General features: G+C 37.3%; 1 protein-coding gene across 1 annotated transcript; it reads left to right on the top strand.

Moving 5' to 3' along the window:
• The first annotated feature begins 4428 nt into the window (after window positions 1-4428).
• Window positions 4429-27284, top strand: zgc:171422 (uncharacterized protein LOC100001353 homolog). Its single transcript, XM_057326646.1, has 10 exons — window positions 4429-4529; window positions 4796-4998; window positions 9000-9092; window positions 9580-9675; window positions 11549-11659; window positions 17100-17220; window positions 17596-17938; window positions 23230-23282; window positions 23380-26847; window positions 27218-27284. Exons 1-9 carry the CDS (start codon window positions 4526-4528, stop codon window positions 24591-24593), a joined length of 2238 nt encoding a protein of 745 aa, XP_057182629.1. The 5' UTR covers window positions 4429-4525; the 3' UTR covers window positions 24594-26847; window positions 27218-27284.
• The last annotated feature ends 46 nt before the right edge of the window (window positions 27285-27330 follow it).

The following is a 27330-nucleotide window of genomic DNA, read 5'->3' as shown; positions in this document are numbered from 1 at the left end:
CCCCCCCCCGCCAACAGTTAGTGCCATCATGCACACGCACCACAGAAGTGCTAACAGAACCTGAGGAATGGAGAGAACTTCTGTCCTTTATTCTTCGCCGTCAATCTGTAATAAATTCATCAATAAGTGCAAATCTAATCTGATGTATCAACAACATATGTCGATTTGAGCTAATGGTTATCGCGATCTGTCCTGTTGGCTTACATTGCGTTAACCACATCTTTAGCTAGAGATGCAGATTTCATTTTCAACAGGTCATATTGCGAGCTGTACACACAGTGCCAAGCTACGCAATACCTTGTGTTTGGCCCAGATCGCACTACATGGGTATCCCTTCTATACCTTAATAATATGGCCAGTCAAACTCAGTACACAGGCACTGAACCGATCATAGGGTGGGAGTATTGTTTATCGGTAGAGAGGCAGGTTGAGACGCAAATAGACAGACTCAATTGCCTCGAACCACGAGCGATCAGTGCGACTCAAAGTGAGCTATCTAATCTAACCCTGTAGCAATTCCGACAATGTCTACGCGTTGTCCGCGAGAGAGCACCAACCCATCTATATTATTATTCGTGACAATGAGACGGCGAAAGGAAGAGATAATTTTTACATGTATGAGCGAATCAACGTGCAAAAGAATAAATAAATAAATGTGGAGATTAAATAACGATGCAAAGATAAATATGAAATAAATAATAAAAAATAAATAAACGTATAAATAAATAAATGTAAAAATAAAAGGAAATGATAAATAAAATAATCTAAAAATAATAATAATAATAATAATAAATAATTAAAAAATGGACACAAAAATAAAAAATCAATTTAAAAAATGAAAAGAAAAGTTAAAGCTAGATCAATAATAGCTAAAAGAATTATTTTGTTTTATCAAACCATTCATTCCTTTATAATATTACATTACATTTATTCGTTTATATTCACTTTATTTATTTATATCATATTATATTACTTATATTATTCATGTTTTGATATATCTTATTATGAGTTTATTAGTCATTTCATTTATTTATAATTTTTGCCAGGTTTAGTCCTCCAACCTGAGCCCGACCTAATTTACATGAAACTCTAACCGCAACATTTGGAAACGCGAGCGCAGAACGTGGAAACGAGAGCAAAGGGGAAAAGACCGTAAGCACACAAAAAATATATATGAGCGGGAAACCTGATTTTGTTTGTGATTTGGAAAATGTTGAATTCATGTTTCAGTTTTGTGCAATATAATTTTAAACGTGTTTACATTTTTGATTCACGCTATTACTTTTCGATCCGTGACCGCGTTGTTTGTTATTCTAATTTTTTTTGCATTTGTTTTTCAGTTTTTTGCAGCTATTATTTTACACGTGCTTTTATTTTTTTATTTACGCTTATTATTTTTCAAACCATGACCACAATAGTTGTGGCGGGATTCTGATCCCATAACTCTGACTGGAGATGGAGTTCATCGTGTTCATATCCTCATAAGTGCAGACGCAGACAAATACTCGACATCACTCGTGTTGTCATGTTAAACTTGTGCACGTAATTCACTCAGACACCAGAACAGCCAGATGCATATTTAAATAACAGGATTCAGCTTGTCGTGGCGAAAAGTCGGTCAGCCAATGTTGAAAGAATTCACGAAGACCAGAGAGCCAGGTTTCCAGAGGTTTCAATCTTTATTTGCTCGAGCAAGCAAAGTGAGACAACAGAGTTCATCTGTAGATGCCCAACGAATACATGTCTGACTCCATCTTTTATCATTGTTCTCAAGTTGTTATCACAGTTCAAACCAATCAGTTTTACCTGACCTCATCTTCTACAACCAGTTTTTACATGACATCACTTATTTTTATTAGTCCATCCCCTTATGCCTCTTACAGTTATATTTCATCCTGCACTTGCTACAGTTATATTTCCGGCCTACCATATTAAGATCTCCGGCCTACCATATTAAGATCTCCGGCCTACCATATTAGATTTAATTGTAGGGAGCGCTCTCAATAACACATACGTATATCATGTGCAATAACACATACGTATATCATGTGCTCTTTATCTTGACACCTTTCCGGGGGCTTCATCTGGACGTCCAATAAACATCGTATATCATTCAATAACACATACGTATATCATGTGCAATAACACATACGTATATCATGTGCTCTTTATCTTGACACCTTCCGGGGGCTTTCGGACGATACATTATTTAACCTTGGTTTTATTAAAAATGAACTCATGGTTTAGGTGATAATGATAAACAACCCAGCGTTCTTAATTAAACTTCTCTACAAAAGTGTGTGTGGTGTACGTGCAGTTCCTGTTAGTTTGATAAGATATTTGGTGTGTACCAGGTGTTCAAGTGTTCAAACTCATACATGAGGCCCATAGCCCTTGTTACAATCAGAGAAGTATATGAACTCTATAACTTCCTTTAAATGTATTCTTTATATAAGAAACTATTTTATATAAGAAAACTCAGTAAATATTTAGAATATAAGAAAAGTCAATAATATGTCTAGAAGGGGCTGCGTCTACAAGACACTTGTGCCCAGGGGCCCCTGAATTCTTAATCCGGGCCTGACTGAGGGAGTAAAATGCCTCGAGGATAACCGCATTAGAAATGTCTTCCTCATAATCAGGACGTACTTTCTTCAAAATGTGGATCTTGCTAGGAGTAACAGGTAGATTCTCAGCACTACAATCCTCCATAAGTTTATACTTATTAAGGAGAAATCTGTGTTTTTTCAAGACTGGATGGACAAAGGTGTCTGGTACATTGTGCATATTATGGATGGGGTTGGAAATTTCCTTATGTATGATCATTTTTGTGTAAAATATAATATCATTTGTACTCAGAAATTATATGTATCGTTGTTGAAAACTGCTGGTTTGATTCAGTTGCTCAATGGTGCATTGTGTTATTTACCTGTGATACCAAGGTTAGGTAATCTAATTATCTCTGGTGTTAATTTCACAGAGCAGAGATGTAAAAATAAGGTTTTAAGAACATTAGTAAATACACAGACGTTCCCCGTTAAAGTAAAGAAGAGATCTCTTGTTTTGGATTTTCCCGAAGATAAAGCGGTTCGAGTTAGAACAAGATTTCTCTCTTTTCCACTTCTACCGAAAGTAAAAGAAGTGCAGTTTAAAATTATTAATGATATTTATCACTGTAATGAGTTCCTCAGACATAGATTTAAAATGGATTGTAATGAGTGTACCTTTTGTAAAGCAGACATAGAGTCATTGGAAATTCTCTAAAAAAAACTCTGGGATGACCTCTATGCTTGGTTGAGTTTGAAATATGTAATACCTGACTTTGATTTTAAAACTGTAAAATATTTGTCCTTTTGTCGGAATTGTGATGTTGAATTTTTGGTTAATAATATTGTAATCTTGGCCAATTACTTTATTCATGAATGCAGATTCTTTAATAACCTCCCAACGTTTTTGCTTTTTCAGAAAGATTTAATGATCTTCTTCAAATCCTTAAAACTTGTGCATCATAAAATAGCCCTCAAACTATGTAATCTTTTGAAAGTATTTTTGGATGATTAAGCCCCTTGTACTGTATTGCATTTCTGTATTTGTTTTAGCCTATTTATTTAATATTATTATTATTAATATTTGTTTATGCGTAATCGTTTCTAATTTGTTTTATTTTGTTTATCTTTGTTATGCTGCTATTTGGATGTTATTAAGATTTTTCTTGTTGTTTATTTGGTATTTTGTATCTTCTTGTTAAGCAATAAAATATATATATACAGTACATAAAAAAAAGATGTACTTCGGCGGCACTTGATGACGTGATGACGATGATATTAAGGCCCGGTTTCGTAGACAAGGCTTATAGCCTATGCCTTAGTTAATTTAGTCTATTTAAGTCGCTTTTATTAAAATACTGTAGAACAAAACATTATTGATGTGCATGTTGAAACAAAACAATGGAACTAATCTATTTTAAAATATGTCAGGGCAAGTTATTTTCAGTTAAGACAGCTCAAAATTCATTTTAGTCGTTCCATAATTTATTTCCGGGTTGAAGTGGGAATTACCGACTTTCCGAGAGCCCGTCAAGGCAGCATGAATGAACAATTTTTGTACATTATAGGAAGGAGTGAGTCAGAATGTTGCTTGCATTGTGGGATGGCAGAAACAGCTGAGCATGTAGGCTACCGTTACAATGTGAAACATACAGGAATATAAGAGCTAAACTTGGAAATGGAATGGGATTGAATCTACAGTTAAAGTTTATTCCAGACTGCACAAAAGCAGTCAAGAGTGTACCGTATTTTATTTTAATACCTGAAAGATACTAGCTTGATAAGTAAAAGTTAGTTTTTTTCCTCCGTCTTCACACTCCATGCCAGTAGGTGGCGGTAATTCACCAAAAGCTGGTTTGTCAACCGCCATTAAACAAAAAAAGAAGCAGAACGCATGCGCAGTGTCTAATAAAAACGAGTCGGTTAAAGTTGAAACCAACGCTGTTTATCAAGCACAGTATTTTAAGGAAAGAAGTATAATGGGTAGGCCTATGTGTTTTGATTTCTACCACGTATTCAAGCTATATTCGTCAAATCTTTACTGTCAACATTTAATGTCCGCTTAGATAGGTTGTTGATGTAGCGTAGCATTGGTGTAATGTACACATGTTCAAGCGACTACTACATATTTGTAGTTGTATTTTTATACAATATAGACATAACAGTTACGTATTATATATTACACGCATGTGTATTATGCTTATGTACGCAGACATACAAACAAATATTAACTGATTATCTTTCTATAGCGTCTGTTCCTCCCCTCTCTTCTCTGCGCCTGCTTGTTCCTCCTCTTCGTCTCACATCCGCCTTGATGTGGCAAATTGTCCAGGATCAGAATGTGGAGCAGTTTGGAAAACTGGAGGAATTTGTTTCTGTAATGACAAACCTTGTCCCTGAAATCTTAAGTAAAAGACAGAGGGCGACTTTGATAGTCGGTTTGCGGGCAAAGGTATGTAAAGCCTGTATTTGTTGCGCTTTCACAGAGCGAGACTGTCCTTACAGAATTACACATGTTTAAAATATGTCAGTCTGCTATTTGTTCATGGCACATCCTGGTGTGGCATACTAAGCAGCACAGTTAATACACACACACACACACATAGCTCTCAGGCATGCGGCCCAGAGCCGTTGAAAAACAGAGTTGCGACACACTTTGATCTCGCCGCCACACGTTCACGTGTTTCACAGAGCTCTCTATAGACTGTTTCAAAGTGACAACATAAACAAACGTTTCTGCGCATGAGCACGTTCGTGGACTGCCCTTAACTTCCGGTACACATTCACAAACAATGAAGATTATTAGACTAGATTATTTCTGATAACAAGCATAAGAACCCTTACTTTGCTTAACTTGTCTCTCCAATATTTAAAATAATAATATAAATCATTTATATTAATATTAACTAATATTATTATTTTGTTATATAATAATTGTATTAAATAAATGATTTGTTGAACTTTGTTGTATGTTCATTTTATTAAATATACAATTTGCTGAATGGGTCCTTTAGTTTGTTCGCATTTAAGGAAACCATATGGTACATTGACATCAAGCGGTTGAGCTTGGTATCGCAGTCTAAATTCAAAATATTGGAGAGACAAGTCTCGTGAGTTAAGTGTTTGACATATGAGTTGTTTCAACAAAATGAATCATTTCAAATGACTCATTAGGTCGTGAATCGGACATTGACGCACTGTTTGTTTTTCACAGCTGTAGGACATCGCAAAAGATAGAAGTTAACAGGGAAAACACTTCACTGGATAGGATTTTTTCTTTTATGTCAGCTGCATGTGCAGAACACTTGTCAGGGAAGAAAGGGCAACATGTTTTTGAGCACATTCGCACCCAGCTGAAATTCAGGTAAAAAATATTCTCAGAATGCGCCACGTGAAACGTGGATTCTGTCTTCCGAGATAAACGTTTGAGGGAGAGAGATAATGAAGTCGAACACATCGGTTTCTGAACTAAGCACCGCGCAGAATGATCGGAATATGACATCAATGTTCCGTCAGAGCGTTTTAAAAACATATGGAGCAGAGTCTGTCCCGCGATGCTTTTATGCCTTTCGGTCTGCGCAACACCAAATGATGTCAAATGCACACTTTAGTTTGGAGACAGAGGGAGTGCACAGGCTCTCTGCTCGCTTTATCACAAGCGCGTCATTCACCACTCATAAATCACATTAAATGTTAAAATAAATATTTGGCTGGGCAACTCGCACCAATGCGACCCTGTGAAATTTTACCTCGCACGTTATAAAAAACGATCGCATTTGCAACCATTTTATTTGCAGTCTAGAGCCCTGATACATGTGGCATGTTATATTTAACTTAACTGTCTGTAAGACCTCTCTTGAGCTCCAAATTTCAAACTCCTTTTGTTTTAATAATTTGTTTTGCTGTTTTTGTTACCTTCATATTTAAAGAGTAGAGCGTCTTGTTCACGCGCTCCTTTGTTTTCATATCGGAGTGGGAGGTTTGCGGCTTTGACTCCAAGCCGACTAGGCCTACTACAGTATTCCCAACTGGCTTTATTCATCAGGAAAACACAATATAACTCCTTGAGTCTTTTCACCTGCTGCTGTCTGCCCCGTGTGTGTGTGTGTGTGTGTGTGTGTGTGCGTGCGTGCGTGCGTGTGTGCGCGCGCGCCCCGTTTTTGACACACATACACAGGGCAGTGCTAAGAGAGACACAGCGATCGGATAAAATGTTACTGTCATTCATTTTTATGTAAACAAACGCATATACAGGTACATCTTAAAAAATTTTGAATATCATGAAGAAGGTCAATATTTTTTGTCACTCATTTCAGAAAGTGAAACCCATATATTATATAGATTCATTACACATAGAGTAAAATATTTCAAGCCTTTTTTTCTTGAAATGTTGATGATTATGTCTCGGAGAATTTGAATATTACATAAGATCAATAAAAAAAGTATATTTTAAACAGAAATGTCAGGCTTCTGAAAAGTATGTTCGTTTCTATGCACTCAATACTTGGTTGTAGGGTTGTCACGGTACCATAAACATGTCTTACGATACTATACCAGCTGAAGTATCTCGATACCAAGTAGTATTACGATGCTGTGCCATATATTTCAAATCTATACAAAAAACACAGATTTAGATTAAACATTTTGTATTTACTATAGTAAACTGTATTATACTTTGCACTAGAATATGTTGTTGTATTAACTGTAGTAATTGGATAAATTGTAGCAAATACATTTACATTTAGTCATTTGTAAATACTATAAATTGTTGTATACTTAAATATTTACTATGATAAGACTCAAAAACACTAGTATCTATGAGTTTTAGTAGTTTACTGTAGTAAGTACACTAGATCATTTTACACACAGGAACTAATTCAAATGTTGGACAAAGTTAATTGATACAGCAGTCTTTATAAAGGGAAATATTAGGCTTACTTTAAATGCAGAACTAAAACGGCCAGTAGGTGGCGTCAATTTTCCACTGAGTTAGTGAATCATTTAACCAACTGCTTCAAATCGCCAATTTGAATCATTAACTCTTTGAATGTCCGAGACATTCAAAACACACATTCATTTTGGAGATAAACACCGCAAAAGGCAGATGTAAGTGTTCAAATAAATATTGATGTGCATATGCAACATTAACTACGGTACTACGATACTACCATTTCAAAAATAGAGAGGCATTGCAGGTATTTTGAAGCTTTAGCATCGTGATGCTACCGTAGCACCGATACACCGTGCAACCCTACTTGGTTGGGCCTCCTTTTTCATGTATTACTGCATCAATGCGGCGTGGCATGGAGGCAATCGGCCTGTGGCACTGCTCAGGTGTAATGGAAGCCCAGGTTGCTTTGATAGCGGCCTTCAGGTCATCTGCATTGTTGGGTCTGGTGTCTCTCATCTTCCTCTTGACAATAGAGGATCAGGTCAGACGGGTTTGCTGGCCAATCAAGCACAGTACCACCATAATCATTGAACCAGCTTTTGGTACCTTTGGCAGTGTGGGCAGGTGCCAAGTCCTGCTGGAAAATGAAATCTGCATCTCCATAAAGCTTGTCAGCAGAAGGAGGCATGAAGTGCTCTAAAATTTCCTGGTAGGTGGCTGCGTTGACTGGGGACTTCAGAAAACGCAGTGGACCAACACCAGCAGATGACATGGCAGCCCAAATCATCACTGACTGTGGAAACTTCACACTGGACTTCAAGCAACATGGATTCTGTCCCTCTCCACTCTTCCTCCAGACTCTGGGACCTTGATTTCCAAATGAAATGCAAAATTTACTTTCATCTGAAAAGAGGACTTTGGTCCACTCTGTTTTCTGAAGTCAACTGTCAACGCAGCCATCTACCAGGAAATTTTGGAGCACTTCATGCTTCCTTCTGCTGACAAGCTTTATGGAGATGCTGATTTCATTTTCCAGCAGGACTTTAACTTTTTGATGGTGAAACTTGGCAGTTAATTTGCGGGTCACATGCATATAGAATCGTGAGGGCCGTTTCGTACAGAACACGGATAAACTCCGAACAGATCCTTTACACCACTAATAATTGTTATACAATATTTTTTGCATAATAATTGGCTAATTTTAAAAGTGCTGCAGAATCGATGTGGAGGCAGATGTATCGGTGCGCGCATCGTCAGGAGCTCATTACAATGTAACGCTGTATCGATATTTTGAACACAGTCCTACTCCATGACACAAGTTACTTCCGCATTCCATTCTTCAAATGGTAGGCTATGGTAGTGTGGCAACTCTGTTTTTAAACGTATCTGATGCAGTCCACATCACAACTGGGATTCACAACTACTATTTAAATACAGCCAATATGTTATTGTTATTAGTAGATCAATATAAATGTGTCCAAATGGTGATGTAATTGTAACTTTTACAGGGTGTATTATTTGTCATGTATTCTCTTTCCTATATGTGATGATTGTTGTTCTAGATGATTCTTGAGATGTGTAGAGGTGAACTCCCAGCAGACCTTCAGACTGTTAAGTCACACATTCAGCGCATTCAGACCACAGATTTATTAAAGGTATACAGAGTCTGCACGGTTCATTTAATTGTTTATTCTATGTCTGTTTTTATATTTGTCTTCCATTTGATTTAAGGAGAGCTTATGTTTTTTTTAGGGTGCTGATTAAAATTGCTGTATGTGTATCTGCTGTGCACAGCAATGTTTACGTGCATAAGAAAATTCTGATTAAAAGGGATGTATTTGAACAAAGTTTTAGGGTAATGTCAAAAACTCTGGGCAAAGTAGAAGTTTAGTTTACTCTGACGACTCTAACATTAATGTTAAAAACACCATGCAGAAATGCAGAAACATTGACAGAATAACTTAATTAAGAATAACCATTGATTTATCAGTACAGCTTATAAAAAAATGTTCCCTGTGGATGATCTGAACATTTTTGATTTTCATAAATTAAACCATGCACAAAATCCAATTTTTAATTTTGCCTGTTAAAGTTATCAGTAAATTTGTTGATGATGATTCAATTGTTCAAAAATGTTCTAAGGTGAATGATTCGGACATGGAGAATTTACAGGACAGTGTTCTTCAGCTTGTTCTGGGCTTGCTGGAAGACTCTTTTAAAAGAGAATACTTCTTTCAGGTCAGTTTTCTTTTTTAAATGAAAAATTACATTTTAAATGTAATAAAAGTATTGTTTTATTTTGAATACATTTTAAAGCGTTAACAGATTGTCATTTTTTGAGAGAGACAAAATTACACTTATGCAGATATGTATATTTTGATTAGAAGGTGGATGGATACATTGAAAAAAAGGCTAAAACACCTCTTGTCTGCCTTATGAAATAGCAGAGCATTAGTGACTGGAAATTAGTTTCTTCTGTGCGATCTGGATCTTTTGGACAGTTTGTTTTAATAATCAAAAGACCTGTTCACCTATTCTTTTAAGTCCTAACGTAATGACAGCATTCACGATGACGTAATGTGTCAAGGATGAAAATACACTTACATTCAAATATATTAATCAGTAATCATATCATGCATTTTGCATATCCACATTGCTCCACTACATTCAAATATATTAATCAGTAATCATATCATGCATTTTGCATATCCACATTGCTCCACTTATTTAGATCCTCGGTTCACGTGCACTCGTAGCATTAGCACAGCATCAGTTGTGTTACTGTGATACTTTTCGGTAGCTTCACTGTGAATCACATATGCTCAGTATCATCAGCTCGTCGGTTCTCAAATCAAACGTTTCCAAAAGAAACAGTTCTCGGTTCAGTGTACTGGTGTTTCGAAAGCTGTTGAGAACCGCTCTAGCAGTGGCATGTACATAAGCGGCACTGCAGGTCAGTGTACATACATAGTGTAATAGTCATAATATTCCCAATATACTTTATACTATCATACTTCTGATGTTCAATAAAATACGTGACCCTGGACCATAAACCAGTCATAAGAGTACATTTTTTAAAATTGGGATTTATACATCATCTGAAAGCTGAATAAATAAGCTTTCTGTTGATGTATGATTTGTTAGGGTTATATTAGGTCGAGATATAACCATTTGAAAATCTGAGGGTGCAAAAATCAAAATATTGAGAAAATCGCCTTTTAAGTTGTCCAAATATAGTCCTTAGCAACACATATTACTAATGAAGGGAAATAAATAGTGGTGAAACGGATCGCGGTTGATCCGTGATCCATTCGGATTGTGGTCTACGGTTCGGAACGCATGTGACCCGTGGATTAACTGTAAATTTATTCATCATAGAGTAAAAGATAATTTTAGCGCGCACACACTCTCACTCTCTCTCGCTCTCTCTTCAGTATCTGGACGAGTACAATATTAAAGCGCATTCTCGCGTATATCTTAACTTAAACTGCGTAAGCATAACAGACGTATACAGTACTTGTGCTACAACTGTTTGGCCTGTGCTGCAAAACTTTAAACCTCTGTAACACCGGTGCTATGTGCAAAAAAAGTTAACGTACAGCCCTGAATAAATGGTGTTGTCTAGCAAAATTAATCATTTTCTAAGAAAAAATTTAAAATATACTTTTTTAACCACAAATACACATCTTGCACTAACTCTGTGATGCTCATCGGCGACTTTCGTATTACGTAATCACGTTCGAAAGGTCATATAGGCTGAAGTATCTACCCAGTGTGTACAAGTGTGGTGAAGGAAGAATGTTCAATACTTTTTGGATGATGAATGACACATATGTCTTCGTGCAAGATTATTGCTTAAAATGGACCGTTCGTGTGCGTATCTGGGATGTTTAAATCTTTTGAAATTTAAGTTACGAAACGTCACCTGTTCATGAAAAAATGCAACCCTGAATTCACACTTTGCCACTCAAACTACCGTTAAGAAAGCATTGCAAGTTTATACTCTTTGGGAAGTCAACAAATCAATGACATGAATGACGTTGATGATGTTCATGTTGTTCATTGTTACAACATTCAGAACATACTGTACATTATTGTTTTTGTGTTTCAGGAGATATTTCCAGTAGAGTATGGTCCTGACTTTGATAAAGCATTACAAGTCCTTGTAGGCTTTTTTCTTTCCAGATTGGAACAGCTTCTGCCTGTACCAAACTTCAAACAGGTCTGATTACACTTGCTTATTGCTTTATTATATCAAGAAGATCCAAGTCAGCTGAATTATCAATTTACCAGTTTTGGGGGGGGGGTTGTGTTTGTACTTCATTTGTGCAAAACATTTGTACTGGTTGTTGTCAAAGCTTTGATAATTTAAAAATAAAATGAATAATGAAAATAATCTAGGGTTGCACCAAAACGAAAATTCTTGGCCGAATGTGAAACACTTGGCCGAAGGCTGAATAATACAGAACAACGAACATGGTTTTTTGCATTTCTTCTATTTATTAAGCTATTTTTTTCACTATTGCACAAACTGAATAGTCAAAATGTGCTTTTTATAATTTGTCTTGCTTTTCAATACAATACAATACAACTTAATATAAAATTGAGCAAAACAAAGTAAATTCAAACAAAAAATTGAGCCCTCTCCCTTCATGAATAGCCTATATTAATTAGGCCTATAACTGACTGCTAAAAGAATGTAATGTAAGTTACTCTGTACCCCTACAACAAAACAGTTCATTAAAAAGTGTCATTCCACATTAGGCCTATAAACTAAAAATATGAATAAACGAAAACTGTTGGATTATTATAGGCTACATTGCAAAATGATTTGAGAAAAAAAAAACATCCAATGCAAGCAAATCTGACTGATGCTGACTGACAACCATATCAGTTCACGTCTCTCCTCCAAACTCCGCCCACAAAAGCTGACTGTTCTCTCAGAAGGTGCACTCGTGGCCGGGCTGCACAGAACATACTTTGACAGGTTGTTTAGTACAGGGAACTGTGTGCACGCGACCACTGTATGACGTCAAAGGATGTCGCGAGGGGCGGGGCTACTATGAAGGTATTTCAGTAGCAAAACTTGAGAGCATGTAGATTTTAATTTGTGAACTTGTAAAGTAAGTATTTGTACCTGTACACTAAAATGTACACTCACAGCCCCAATGTCAAAAATTGTCAAATAAAAAACTGAAGTTGAATGTTGAGATTTGTACTCGTGGACAAAACTCACAAATCTGTCTTCTGCATTTGAAGTTGCAGAAAAATAGTCACAAATGTGTAAACTGGCATTTACTAAAATGCATTGGCAGATACAAATGCATAGCACATATTTACACGTTTTCCTAGATTCAGATTTGAATTGCAACCACAAACAGGCATCTACAACCTCTCAAACCTTTCACTGCAGTTTCAAATCTTCCCGCCTTGACTTTTGCTACTACTTTCTCGATAAACCCGTTGCAAAACTAACTTGAGCCACACCGCCCCCTAATGGCGGGAAAAATCACAATGAAAGGATCTAGCAAATAATAGTTTAAATAATGTTTAAATAACTAAAGCGAAACCATCAGATTTATGTATACTATCATGTATAATTATTCCATGACTTATACTATCTTGTATAGATATCATTTTGTAATGTATTTTAATGATATCATTCTGTATACTATCGATAATACGTTGTGTACTATGGTTTGTTTTAAAATATAATGACAGGCTGGCTACATTTTCCGTTATGTGTACTATAATGTTCATTGATATGCTATATAAAAATGTACATTTACACAGTTCAACATTATGATTCTATAGCCTAACCCTTGAGAATTATTATTGCTTTAGTTATAATGTTACCAATATTATATTAATATTTTAAAAAAAAACACGTTCCTGGTAGTATAATATAAATGTAAATTAAATTCAGTGAGCAATGTATTATTGACCATTATTGCACTTTTAAGCTATTTCTACTTTTTACATTTTTTTTGTTATTTTCAATAAAGGGAAAATGAACGGAAATTGTATGCAGGACTGTGCAATGCCACCATATACTGTATTGGGGTTGTGGGTTTACCTGGAAGTTTCTTTTCTCATGGAAGGTTTGGATTTTTAACAGATGAGCTTAAACATATTTAATCAATATTTAGTGTACAATTATTTTCTCATGTGATAATTACTAGCCGCAGGATAATGCATCCAGTCGGTTGTTATCGCAGAATAAACCCCTTCAGTGTTATACAAGAACTGATTCTGATCATTCTGATATAGGAGCCTTACACAATGACAGGCTGACTGTACATTTTCTGTTTTTAATTTTGATCATTATCGTCAGCGAACTTGCTTCAGCTAAGTTAGGTTGTTAATTAGGTTGCTAATTTATACATCACCCTTATCAGATTCAAGATCTTTATTGTCATACAGTATGTACCTGTAAAAAAAAAATATTTTGCAGATGGGGTAGAAGAGCAATAAATATATAATAAAGGACAAACATAGAACAAAGATATACTGCAGTAAATATAAAAGAGAATAAAATAGAAAAGTTAATTTATAGTAAAAAAGTGGCCGTAAGTAGTATTTTTCTTAAGGAAAATATATTTATTGATATAGAGTTTCATCTTAAATTAAATACTGTATTAGTGATTTAAATTGTGTTTTTTCCTGCCATTAGGGGGCGGTGTGGCTTAGCCGCATGACGTCATCAAATGCCGTTCTTTCTCTCGCCTCTGAGCTTTCAAGTGCACAAGTTAGTTTTGCAACGGGTTTATGGCGAAAGTAGTAGCAAAAGTCAAGGCGGGAAGATTTGAAACTGCAGTGACAGGTTTGTGGTTGTGCATTCAAATGCATTTGTATCTGCCAATGTATTTTAGTAAATGCCAGTTTACACGTTTGTGACTATTTTTCTGCAACTTCAAATTCAGAAGACAGATTTGTGAGTTTTGTCCACGAGTGCAAATCTCAATATTCAACTTCAGTTTTTTATTTGACAAGTTTTGACATTGGGCCTGTGAGTGTACATTTTAGTGTACAGGTACAAATACTTACTTTACAAGTTCACAAATTATAATCTACATGCTCTCAAGTTTTGCTACTGAAATACCTTCATAGGCTACTGTCAGACAGCCCGCTTCCGTCTGAAGTAAAGTTACTGACCGGTAAAGATGCTTTCATTCAGAAATGTACTTCCGTGCGGCAAGTCCCGTGCTGTGTCTTTCTCTGACACTTTAAAATGCTCCACATGCACGCACACACACGCACACACTGCCAAAATGTTTGCGGCAGTAATAAAGCGCACGCGTCTCTGTCTCTCTCTGCGCTGGTTGCTGCTTGATCGTATCACGAGTCATGTTCGGTAAAATTTATTCGGCCACTTCACATATTTGGCCGAACTTGCGTTTTTTTGCTATTTTCGGTGGCCGAACATTCGGTGCATCCCTAAAATAATCATCAACAAATTTTATTATAGTGTGCATGAATATCCTCCACAAGTATGCAGCTATGGCTATTAAAAATGTACTAATTTCAAAATTTAATGTACATGTTCTGTTATGTTTTATGTTCGTAATACTATCTTACATCTGGTAGGGCTGGGCGATATATCGTACGATTCTTATGCTCTCAGTTTCTCAATGACTTATGGTTAAATGCCGGCACATCCGAAAGCCACAGGGCGCTTTTGCGCTTAAACTCTGAATATGGGAAACTGAAGAAGAGCAAATAGTTCCAGGAAATGCCTGTGGTCATAGGGCATTTTCCAAACTGAAGTGAGCAACCCTATGCCCTACTCCCTTCGAAGGACTGAGCCCTTGAAGTCAACTCTTTCAAGGCTGTAGGGCATTACTGTCTCTCGTGTATGTGTTTGAAACTTGCGTTTGAAATGACTTGCCAAAATGTTACCTTGACAACGCCGCACATGCTTTCTGAATCCAGCACTCGTTTGTTGAAAATAAACAACATTTTTAAACTTCTTGTTGAATATTGAGTAATTATGTTTTATTTCACCATTTTGGTAAAGTGTTCACTCCACTTGGTGTTAATAAAGGAAGTGTATGACAAAGGAACCCTATAAACAAGTAGCTATTTTTAAACATTAAACATATTTTCCTATAAAATGATCTTATACTGTATTTTAACCATCTTAAATCATATTTATCTCTGACAAAAATAGTCTAAAACAAATACAAACTAAATAGTGTACTTACATTTGTAGGTAACGTCAAAATCCCGCACCATATTTGCTTCAAAATGCCACGCGAGAACTCGTAATCCAAGATCACGTGATCACAAACGGAACTCACTTCCGTGACCATGGCATGTACCCTTCGCTAACGGACTTTTGAAAGGGCCCTTCGCGAAGGGATTCAGGTGTACACTTTCCTTTGGAACGCCCCTACAAATGGCGTTTCCTTCGCGAAGGGCCCTTCAAGGGTGCATAAATGGCGTTTGGAAAATGCCCATATTCTATCGCTGTTCTTCAAACCTTTTCAGGTATTTTCATGATAATAAAGTTGATTTATAGTAATGATGATAGACAGGTGTTGCTTTTTCAAATACACGTTATAAACGACTCAATCTCGTAATGATTTTAGATCGAGCAGACGAGCAGTACTTCCTACGGATCAAACAGCTGTAGTTCACGGAAGAGCTGTGCATAAAACATCTAATCGATTTCAGAATCGATTTAGACATGTATAATTAGCCTGAATCGCGATATATATCGCCCGTTATCGTTAACAAACATGATGTAAATAATTTATATTAAAGGAATAGTACACCCCAGAATTAATTTTGATCCATAATTTACATACCCTCATGCCACCCGCATGTGTATATGAGTTTCTTTCTTCAGTCTGACAAAATCAGAGTAATTTTAATGTATAGATGAGAAGACTACACATATAATGGTGGCAGCCTGGCGTCACATCCCAAGGATGAATCTCATTGGTTCTTGCGTGTCTCGAAACCAATCTTGAATCGTCAAGCTGGTGTATGAACCCAATTGGGAACTTGGCTGCGCTTTTCCATTTAAAAAATCCTGGGCCAAAACCTTGCTGGTCTCTAAATAGGCAACCTTTTTGAAGAATGTTGGTCACCGAACAACGGCAGTACACATTGACTTGCATTGGCCTTTACAATAGAAGTCAATGGGTACCAGCATTATTTTTTTACCAACAATCTTCAAAATGTCGTAATTTGTGTTCTGCAGAAGAAAGTCATGCAGGTTTGAAATGACAAGAGGGTCAGTAAATGATGACAGAATTTTTATTTTTTGGGTGAAACCCCCGGAGTCATATGGATTAGTATTTTGGCGGATATATGCGCTTTTGGAGATTGAAAAAGTGGGACACTATCTAATGCCATTACCAAGTGGAGAAGAGCCAGGACATCTTTAAAATTACTGAAATTGTGTCTGGCTGAAAAAAGAAAGTCATATACACCTAGGATTGCATCAAGTAAATTATGGATTTAATAAAATTTTGGGTGAACTATTACTTTCCCTTTTACTAACTATTAACGTTATATTATAATTCACTAGATATTATAATCATTTAATATTTGGTTTGAATTTATTTTTGCTTTCACAGTGTAGAACATAGTTATGTAGACCTCAGTTCGCACATTGTTTGAAGTAGAGCATTGAGTTGGATCTTTTTTTTCAGGTTTCATTGCTGCTCAGCTGTCACCCTGCAGAGTTAGATGCATGTGTAAACTCTGTCTGTAAATCACAGAATTTACTATCCTTGCTGCAGACTGATGTGTGTGGGACTTTGGAAAAAAATGGTATATTTTTGAATGTTTGTATAATTGCATATGCTTTAAAATCACTTTTATTATAGATAATTGGTTACTCAGTAAAACTTGGCATAAACCGGAGTTATGTAATGATAGATTTCTCGATTATTGAAATTGCCTGATTATACATCTTAGGGCCATTTAAATATAGGAAAAAATGTTAGAAACTATTTTACAAATGTGCTCTATTCGGTTCGTTCAGATATATATGTAGTGGGTCTTTTAGTTTTACTTCTCATTTCTCCTTTTCTAGAGGAAATTTTTAGTAGAGACATGGCCACACCTTTTCTTGTAGAATTTAACCCATTTTTTGTTGTAAATGAATTGTGAATGGCTAATCTGGTTTCATTTTTCATTTTGTAGTTCTTCCCTCCATAGTTGAGGATAGAATAGTCTCGTCATTGTCTCTGCCTCCCATCAGTCATTCTTCCATTATAAACCAGCACAACGATGATGGCAAGTTACAAGTGCCTGCTTGTCCTGATAACCTGCTAATTAAAGAACACAGTGTGGTCCAGGAGACCAAGACAAGTGATCCCAATGTCCAAGATGTAGGATCAAGCTCCGGCAGTGTGGTCCAGGAGACCAAGACAAGTGATCCCTATGTCCAAGATGTAGGATCAAGCTTCGGCAGTGAATCATCAGAATGCTCAAGAGACAGAGATGGAGGAAAGGAAATTAACTCTAATGCAGATGAATTGCAAAAGTGAGATTCCAACTTACTAAGGATTGCTGGGGTTGTTAACTAGTTTAACAACTGACTAATCATTTATGTTTCTAGTTTAGGGGCATATTTACACAGCAAAGGTGGCACAAAATCCAAATCTGAAGTGGCATTAAAAGAAAAATGTGTATTTACACAGACTGTTTAAGTGGCCGATCACACAGAACATGTTTTTTGTTTGTTCATTTTTGAAAACACAAGGTGGGCCGCTAGGCAACAACCGGAACAGCTGTCAGTCAAGCAATATAGCGCAAGCTCTCAAATTGCTGTTTAAAGGTGTGATGAACTGGGCTTGTTTATTGTTTTATACTGTTGTATGAGGTCTACTTATGACGTTCGCGTGGTTTTTACATTCGGAAACATCAAAATCAATAAGTAATAGGCTATTTTCTACCCGGGTTTTGAGGCCGTCTCGTCAAACGCTCTTGTTTAAATGGGCGTGCTGCATTGAAGACTTCAAAGTAAATGCCCACTGCTATGATTGGATAGCAGCTTGCTTAGTAAACTTAGTTGGAGCCTTCTGTGAATTTGGTTAGACACGTAATGTTAGGTTACACATTATCAGGACATATCAAGCGATCTCTAACAAAGCAATAGTGACGCATAGTACCAGGGGCGTAATTTCCACTGAGGACAGGGGGGACATGTCCCCCTCACTTTTCAAAATCTCGTTCGTGTCCGCCTCACTTTCAAATTTGTTTGTAATGATTTTTTTAACCACACGCTGTCATCGCCACGGAGAAGTAGACCGAGCAAGACACAGAGAGTCTGCCTGCCTACGTCGATGCGCGCGTCGCGTGCACGCTAAGAAAGATCACTGAAAGATTATTTTCAATCACGTGGTTTTGATTTGAATTTAATAGAAATTTGTTTTTACGTGGTCGTTGTTTCGGTAGGCTATGTTAAGCGGTTTCCTTATAATGGACTTATATGGGAAAGAAACACAACGCGTTTTTATTACTTTTTTCGTTTGATAAGGACTAGTTCTTTTAACAGCAGTTAGTGTTTATGACGAGGCTTGAGCGAAATGTGGGCTTCCCTGGACGTTGTTTAGGTATGTTAAACCTCGTTAAGCATTTTAGAAAGTCATCCAGCTCGTCCCTTTCCGACCGCAGATTCAGGTTTACAGGTTTACAATTACCATTTATTAAAGGACTCATTTTATGAGCACTTTCAACAAGTTGGTATGATTTATTAGGGTCTTGATGAAATGTCTGTAACATATTTTGCTTAAAAACACTCAATGGCTGCGTAAACAAAACCCTTTTTGCCTCGTCAAAAACAGCTATGCTAACAACAACCCGTTTTGGTGCATGTCTCTTTAAATGATAAGTAGTTACAGCGCACCCCACCCCCCTTCCATCCGGTGTGTCAACGCAACACACGTGTAGTACTGCCATGGCAATGGTTTAGCTGAATTATGTTTCCTGAACTTCTCTGTTTTTAGTTTCGTTTTAAATGTCTCAAATCATCTGTCCGGAGACTAAAAAATATGTCGTAGCAAACAGCGCTTACGTTGTGCGTGTATGCTTGCCTAAAATCCACGGAATGCACACCTGCAGATCTCAGCGGAATTGCGTGGATTTTAGCGCTTGTCGTTGACAAGTTATAACATTATACACACAACGTGAGAGCATAACTAGTATGCTGTGACAGATTTTTTAGCCTAAGGACGAATGATTTCAGACGTTTAAAACGAAACTTACCGCAGTGTGCTCGCCCCTGTTCATTAGCAAAACAAACAGCTTGCCGGCGCTGAACATATTAACGCACATAATGTATTAACATACATACAGCTAAACTCCAAGTGCCCATTTGCCAAATAACATATAAATATAGAGTAAGTTTAACACTGGCTTTGAGTGTTCTATTTAGCCTGTGACTGACTTCGCTCCCTTCGCTATCATATGCTAACGTTATCCTCCTATATATATGGTACATGTACATCAATTTAGACTGTTGATAAATATTACTTACATCGGCAGCTTTGTCTCGGTCAGTTGGTCTCAGCTGTCCCAGGTTGATAAAGTTCTCTGGCTTGAAGTGATTCGTGCAAACAAGCAGGTTTTTACTTATGGTTTCTGAGGGATTTCCGCTAAAAATAAAATAAATCCACTCCTGTCTTTTCCGAGGTTAGGACTCTGTGCAGCGACTACATTGCATGTTGTCCACGAGCCATAGCGTACACTACACTGCTGTCGCTTGTGAAAACAACAATGGCGGCAGCGCCGTGGGTGGAATTGTGTAGATTAAGGGGCGGTAATGTTATAATAAGAGCCTGTGTCTACATCACATCAGGAGCAAAATCTGAACGGCTCGATTTCTCACATGCTTGCAGTGAAAGGCTTACCAAAACAAAGTTACTGGGATCTTGTTTTTCACGTTTTCTGGGTTGCCAGATGCACCGGGGACCCGATTATAGCACTTAAACACAGAAAACATGTGACTTTCATCCAATGGGCCCTTTAAGACCTAAGTGCCGAGGCTTTTGGATCAAAGACCAAACGACAAGCATAAAAGCACTTATTAATAGCAAACATGGCAACACAGCAAAAGAGTGCTGTGTGATGGAGCCTTCCGAGCATAAACACAACACAGCGCATATCAGCAGTTTAGTTTAAACTGACGGACAAAACTAATCTTTAGCTGAAAAGTATGTCGCTATGGTTACCGATCATGGTTAAATATGTCGCTATGGTTATCGTTTGTCGATCATCACAAATGTGGGAGTGTGTACCATGTGTGGCTAAAGTCATTGGCGAACCAGTGGGCGGGGCTAGAGAAGTAGTCATTGATATTTTTCTGTGGAGGCAGTGTTCAACCTATAGATAGGTGCATTCCAGGACCTGGTGTTCATAACAGTTGTAATTTCAGTAACAAGGGCGTTTTCAGTTCTGACACTTACAGGATGTTCGCTAGAATACGATTCCCTCTTATACAACAAAATCTCGGATTAAAATTGCAGTTTTAATTGATGGCTCCTTTAATGTCATAATAGCAAACTTTAAAACCGGTACAAGCAGAGGGTGCTCACTCTGACCTTGCTCGGTTAACCCGCCTCCACATGTTTCTCCTGTTGCTTGAACATCTGCAGACTGCAAAGTTCCGTCACCACAACGGAAGCCCCGCCTCTCTATTCATTTGGTTGGCAAATAGGCGCATGACGTCAGCGCTTTTCTGCTTAGTTTTTTTTTCCATCGTCAGGCACTCCGAGTGCTCTGCCAAAACTGTGAGATGCCCGGCTCGCATAAGCAGCGCTCAAACTGCTCCCCGCCAATTGAAAAAAATTAAAAAGTGGAGCGTCTAACACCAAAAACACGTTCTGTGTGATTGGCACCCAATGCGGCTCTGAAGTGGCATAAATGCATTAAAACAGAAATTAAAATAGGGTGAAATAATGCTGAACACAGCCACATTTGCAAAAGCATGTTTATAATTAATAATATAAATGCAAAATAAATACTAACACTCATAATGACAAAATGTATACTTTACATGTATAGTCGCTCAGGATAAAAGCGTCTGCCAAATGCATAAATATAAATACAACATTTTTAATTTCCTAACTGGAACAAACACTCCAAAGAAATGAATTATTATCAAGCACCTCACCGCATTATTAAAAGATCGCTGTGTGTGTGTGAAATATCCTCAATGAGATGTGCTTTGGCTTCCGCTTCTTGGCTCTCATGCCATCTCCTGACAGGCGTTTGTTTGGTGGTCATGACAGTAACATAGTTTAGAGCAGCTTTAATGTGTTAATTTTCACTGAACCAAAGCTGCATCAGAGTCAACTTTGATCAAAAGGCTTAACAGTGGTACCCAATCACAACTTGCTATGCTCAACTCAACTTTATTTATATAGGGCTTTTACAATTTTCATTGTTACAAAGCAGCTGCACATGAGACACATTGACTACAAGCAAAACAAGCAAAGTTGTACCTGCAAAAACAAGAAAAGGTTGAAACACAGAAGACAGACACACCCACACACAAAACACTCCACACACACTACACGCACCAACACACACAGACACAGAGACACACACACGGATGCGCACGCACACACACACAACACACACACACGTACGTACACAGACAAGTACGCACACACGCTCAGTGAGAGCACACATTTAGGATAAAGGAGAGAGAAGCACAGGTCAAATATAACAGATAATAAATTCCTATATGCAATATTAAGTAAAACTTTAAAATTCTAAAGCAGCCCCCCCGGTCAGGCAGATAGTGCAAAAACATTATGCAAACGGTGGTGAGGAACCCAAAACTCTAATCGAGAAAAAGTCTTCACTACTCGGGAAGAGTAGTGTATGCAAGATTAAAAAGATGCGTCTTTAGTCTAGATTTAAACTGACAGAGTGTGTCTGCCTCCCGGACAGTGCAGGGAAGACTATTCCAAAGTTTAGGCGCTAGATAGGAAAAGGATCTACCACCTGCACTTGATTTTGAAATTCTAGGTATTACCAACTGACAGGACGCCTGAGAGCGTAATGCACGTGAAGGACTGTAATACAAAAGGAGTTCATTCAAGTACTGAGGAGCTAAACCATGTAAGGCTTTATAGGTAATAAGCAAGATTTTAAAGTTAACGCGATGCTTTATAGGTAACCAGTGCAAGGTTGACAGAACCGGGCTAATATGTTCATACTTTTTTGTACGTGTAAGAACTCGAGCTGCCGCGTTTTGGACCAATTGGAGTTTTTGTAATAAGCCTGCAGGGCAACCACCTAACAGTGCATTACAGTAATCTAGTCTTGATGTCATGAATGCATGAATTAACTTCTCTGCATCTGAGATTGACAGCATATGACGTAGTTTAGATATATTCTTAAAATGGAAAAACGCAATTTTACAGGTGTTGGCGACGTGGCTCTCAAATGACAGATTACTATCGAATAGAACGCCAAGATTCTTTGCTGACGACGAGGGTTTTATGGAACATCCGTCAATAGTTAGACAGTATTCTTGGTTGGTCTATGCTGCATGTAAAAAGTTAAAAAGGTTACGAGGTAAATTTACTCTGGATATGGAATGAAGTGGCACTGGTGAACTGGAGGACAAAAGACTATGGGACTCAGTTGTGACCCAAAATGGCTTAATTACAAAGTTTCATTAAAATATCTTCATTTGTGTTCAGCACAACAACGAAATGCATACAGGATTGTAACAACTGTAAGCAAGTGATGACAAGATTTTCATTTTTGGGTGAACTATTCATTAATGTTGTAAAATAAGCTCTTTGTTTTTTCTTATAGGAGTAACGCAGAAGAACCGAATGTACCATTATCCACTACTAATGCCCAACGAGGTATAGCAGTATATTTAAAATTCTCATTTTGCCTTTATCTCATTTTTAGACTAAACATCTCTTCTCTTTTTGTTCCGTTTCCCTTAACAAAATTTAGTTTTTAAAGCTGCTGTGCCTCTTCAGCATCCGACTCTTGACACCTTTCCGAATAAACCTTCTAAAGGCTTCCATTATGCTGGCAGGACCGTCCACAAATGTCAGCAGTGTACAAAATATTTCATATATCGCACTGATCTTCTCAAGCACCAGGAAATTCACACCATGGAGGGGGGACACAAGTGTCCTCAATGTGGGCAAGTTTTCAGCGATTTGACACAACTGGCTTCACACAGAATCACTGGCTGCAATGCCAGAGTTTTCGAATGTGTCAAGTGTACAGCCCATTTTAGATCTCTAAGAACCCTGTACAGACACAACAGAGTACACAAAGAGAAAACCACACACAAATGCCCTGAATGTGGAAGGCTTTTCACAAGTCTGTCAAGGTTAGTTGGTCACAGACGAGTTCACAAATCTCCTTCAATTAAAAGAAGTTACAACTGTAAACAATGCAGCGAGACTTTTGGGTCATACCGAGCCAGTTTAATTCACCAGAAGATCCATAAAGTCAAAGACGTCCGCCCGTCCAAACCAGAACAGCAACCAGGAAAATGTCGTTTTTGTGACTTAACATTCAGTGTTGACAGTGAATTAAGAAGCCATCTCAAGACACATGCAGAGTTCCGACCGTATATATGTGACCAGTGCGGAAAGTGCTTTTCAGCAAACAGTAGCCTTCTTGCCCATCTTTCAAACCACACAGGAGAGAAACCTCTCCTTTGCTCGCAATGCGGAAAACGCTTTTACAGCAAGATCCAATTGAAATCTCACATGAGGTGTCATTCTGGTGAACGGCCACACATCTGTCCATACTGCAATAAGCAGTTTTCTCTGTCTGGGAATTTGAAGATTCACATCAGAATTCACACAGGAGAAAAGCCTTATGTTTGCCATCAGTGTGGAAAAGGGTTTGTGTCTGCGGGATGCTTGCAAGTGCATCTGCGCTCTCACACTGGAGAAAAACCATATCAGTGCAAAATCTGTGGCAAGAAATTTGTAGTTTCAAGTCATCTGACAGCTCACATGTGTTTTCATACTGGAGAACGTCCACATTGCTGTTTACAGTGCGGCAAAAGATTCATCCGGCGGTATGACTTGAGCAAGCACATGTACACTCATATTGGGAAGCGGCCTTTTCCATGCCCACTGTGCTCGAAGGCATACACATGTCGCACACACTTGAACAGGCACATGAAGAGCCACAGTGTTTGACGCAAATCATTTTGTTAGTGCCTTTTGGAGTAAAAAATGTCTGTGATATTTAAAAATGAATAGTTTACATAATAATAAAACATAATCATTTACATACAAATTCCCAACCTGTATGCGATTTTCTGTGGAATGTAAAGGAGAAATTACGAATTTTGTTTTCCTTTCCTTAGGTTTGTTAAAAAATGCAGTCTGCAAAAGTAGTCTATTTATGTGTGTTATATTCCTAGTCCTACATTAACTTTAACAAGCATTTCCCCTCCAGTGAGTTGTTAAGTGTTTTAGTTAGGGAGTTAAAATTTAAAGCTCAGCAAAACTTTTTGTTATATGGTATTGTGTACTAAAACAGCCAAATAAAAAAATATTCCCAATTTCCCATGACAAAGATTATCAGAATATAAGATTATTTCAATGGTTTGTTTCTCACACAGTGGTTTCAGAAGAAAATAACATGCAATGCATGTGGACTGTTTTCATACTGCTGTTTCATTGTTTTTTATTCTTCGTTTCTAGATAAACTAGTTCACTCACAGGTTAAGTGAATTATTTTGAGATGGTGTGACTATTTTTTATATGACCCCTTTTATTTAAAGGGGTCATATGGTGCGAATATGTGTGTTTTTCTATGTCTTTGGTGTGTTATAAGTTGCCAATGCATGTATTAGACACGTACAATTGCAAAAATTAAAGTGTCGGAACAAAAGATGCATTCTATCTAAAAGCTATTGCTCACCCAGACCTGCCTGAAACGCCTCGTGTAACCACACCCCCACATATCTACGTCATGATTTGACTTAGATTGCCCAAATGTATACGCAAGGTTGGTTGGAGTACCTGTCAGTACAACTGCTTTGGAACCTGATGTTCCAAATATGGGGAGAGGCGTTACATATCCGTCACACGCTTGCAGTATTCAACCAATCACTATGCACTGGTTAACTGGCCAGTCATAGCACACCTCGCTTTTCACGTTTTCATAGCCATGAGCTTTGTAAAAAATCTGTGCGTTTCAGAGAGGCAGGGCAAAGAGGAGATACAAACATGCACGGTATGTGGAAAATACAGCGTTTTTGAACCTTAAATCATGTATACACTGCATTACATCTAGAACAAACTATAATATTCGTTTTAGACATGTCATATGACCCCTTTAAACTCCAGTGCTATTGTACTATGTGAGCTGCAGTTAATTAACTACAAAAAAGTCATACATTAACAATCAAAAGCAGCTGTTCTTAATGTAGTTCTGAGCCATGGATTATTTAAGAAACAAAGGCCTAGTGCCCATGTATTGTTTTCTTTTCTTTAGCTTTAAATGACTAGATAAACAAAAATCTGAGTCAGCCTATTGGTAAGCAACTATGAAATAAATTTGTTGCATGTCATAGCCATATACTAAAGAAAAAAAGCTCCTTTTTAGATAAAGTGGGAAATAAAAAAATATCTCATCTTTTACCCATTTTTTACCATCTATAGGACAATACATTTTTTCCAGCATCTGTGGGATAAATTATTAGGTATTTAGTGTAACACTTGAGCAATAGCAGGAATCTAGCTCTCTAAATGTAATGGAACAACCCAGTCTCTTACTACTGCGTATATATACCACGAGTTTGCACTTTCGTTTTGCGTAGTATTTACACGCCAAAGTCGCAGTTTGCGTTCATACTGTATGCAAAACCCTCCCGTTAAACTTCCATTGATGGAAAACGCGTATGCATCGCACGCAGAAATGTATTGTAGTCAACGCCATAACCGTCGTCCCGCCCCTTCAATCGCGCTTTCATGCGTTTTTAATTAATTAATTTATTGATTGATGATTGATTTTCCCTCTTTACAGAAGCATCCACAGAAACGAATCTGAGCTTGCTCATTAATTTGGTGATCATTTTTCCAAACGGGAAACAAAATGCTTGCAGCTTCAATAATTGAACGTGGAAAATATACGCTAGCTATAACAGTTATATATCTGCTATATGTCTGCTTTAATCCTTTTTCTGCTTTTGTGATTTTTTGCTTGTGTTTAATGTTACACGCATTTTCGTTTTTTTCTGATAGTATTTGGAATAACGAAAGTATTAACTGATGATGGTGTTGAATTAATGAATAAAATGACGTAATTGTTCCATCGCATGGAAACCAATCAAATGTTCCAAACATATTTTAGCGCCATCATCATTATCCCGCCCCTCACTGTCCAGTGCTTCAAGAGTTCACGTCGTGCATTGTCGAAGGCTTCAATGATCAGAACACAAAAGTAAGTATTTCGAAAAAAGTAAATAGTTAAATAGAAAAGGGATTAAAAACATGAGTTCTTGTTAACGTAAATTCCGTGTCAATGCTGTCACAAAACCCACAGTTGTCAGGCGATGAATGTATGTTTCAAATTATTTTTCAATAAATGTAACGTTAACTGTTATTAGGATAAAATTTACTGAAAGGGTCAGCTGTTCGCAACGATTAGGCTTTTATTGGTGCATATGTTTTGATTGCGTTATGATGAGATCGCATTACTCTATTATGTCCATGCCAGGCATTACCTGTAGATCACAGATCACTGTAAACCTGATTTTGCATAATTTGGTTTTTACCCTGTAATTTCACCCTCTGTTTTACATTTGTTTAAGCAAAATGTCCAGAGGCTCTTTAGAAGCAGCACTTCTTCTTGGAGTTGTGTTTGTTGACCAGATACAGGTAACTTTAGAAATTGTATCTTGACAAACTTAAAATTAAAACTTAT

The sequence above is a fragment of the Triplophysa rosa genome, unplaced genomic scaffold (assembly GCF_024868665.1).
Source record: "Triplophysa rosa unplaced genomic scaffold, Trosa_1v2 scaffold11_ERROPOS9267472+, whole genome shotgun sequence".
Lineage (NCBI taxonomy): Eukaryota > Metazoa > Chordata > Actinopteri > Cypriniformes > Nemacheilidae > Triplophysa > Triplophysa rosa.
Note: the sequence above shows the minus strand (reverse complement) of the source record. Positions and strands in the feature narration are given on the sequence as shown.

Excerpts from the sequence above, each read along its gene's own strand:
- zgc:171422 (XM_057326646.1), top strand. Across the intron at positions 9,093-9,579 it reads AGACCACAGATTTATTAAAG|GTGAATGATTCGGACATGGA; the intron begins GTATACAGAGTC and ends AAATGTTCTAAG. Across the intron at positions 11,660-17,099 it reads CTGTACCAAACTTCAAACAG|GTTTCATTGCTGCTCAGCTG; the intron begins GTCTGATTACAC and ends CTTTTTTTTCAG.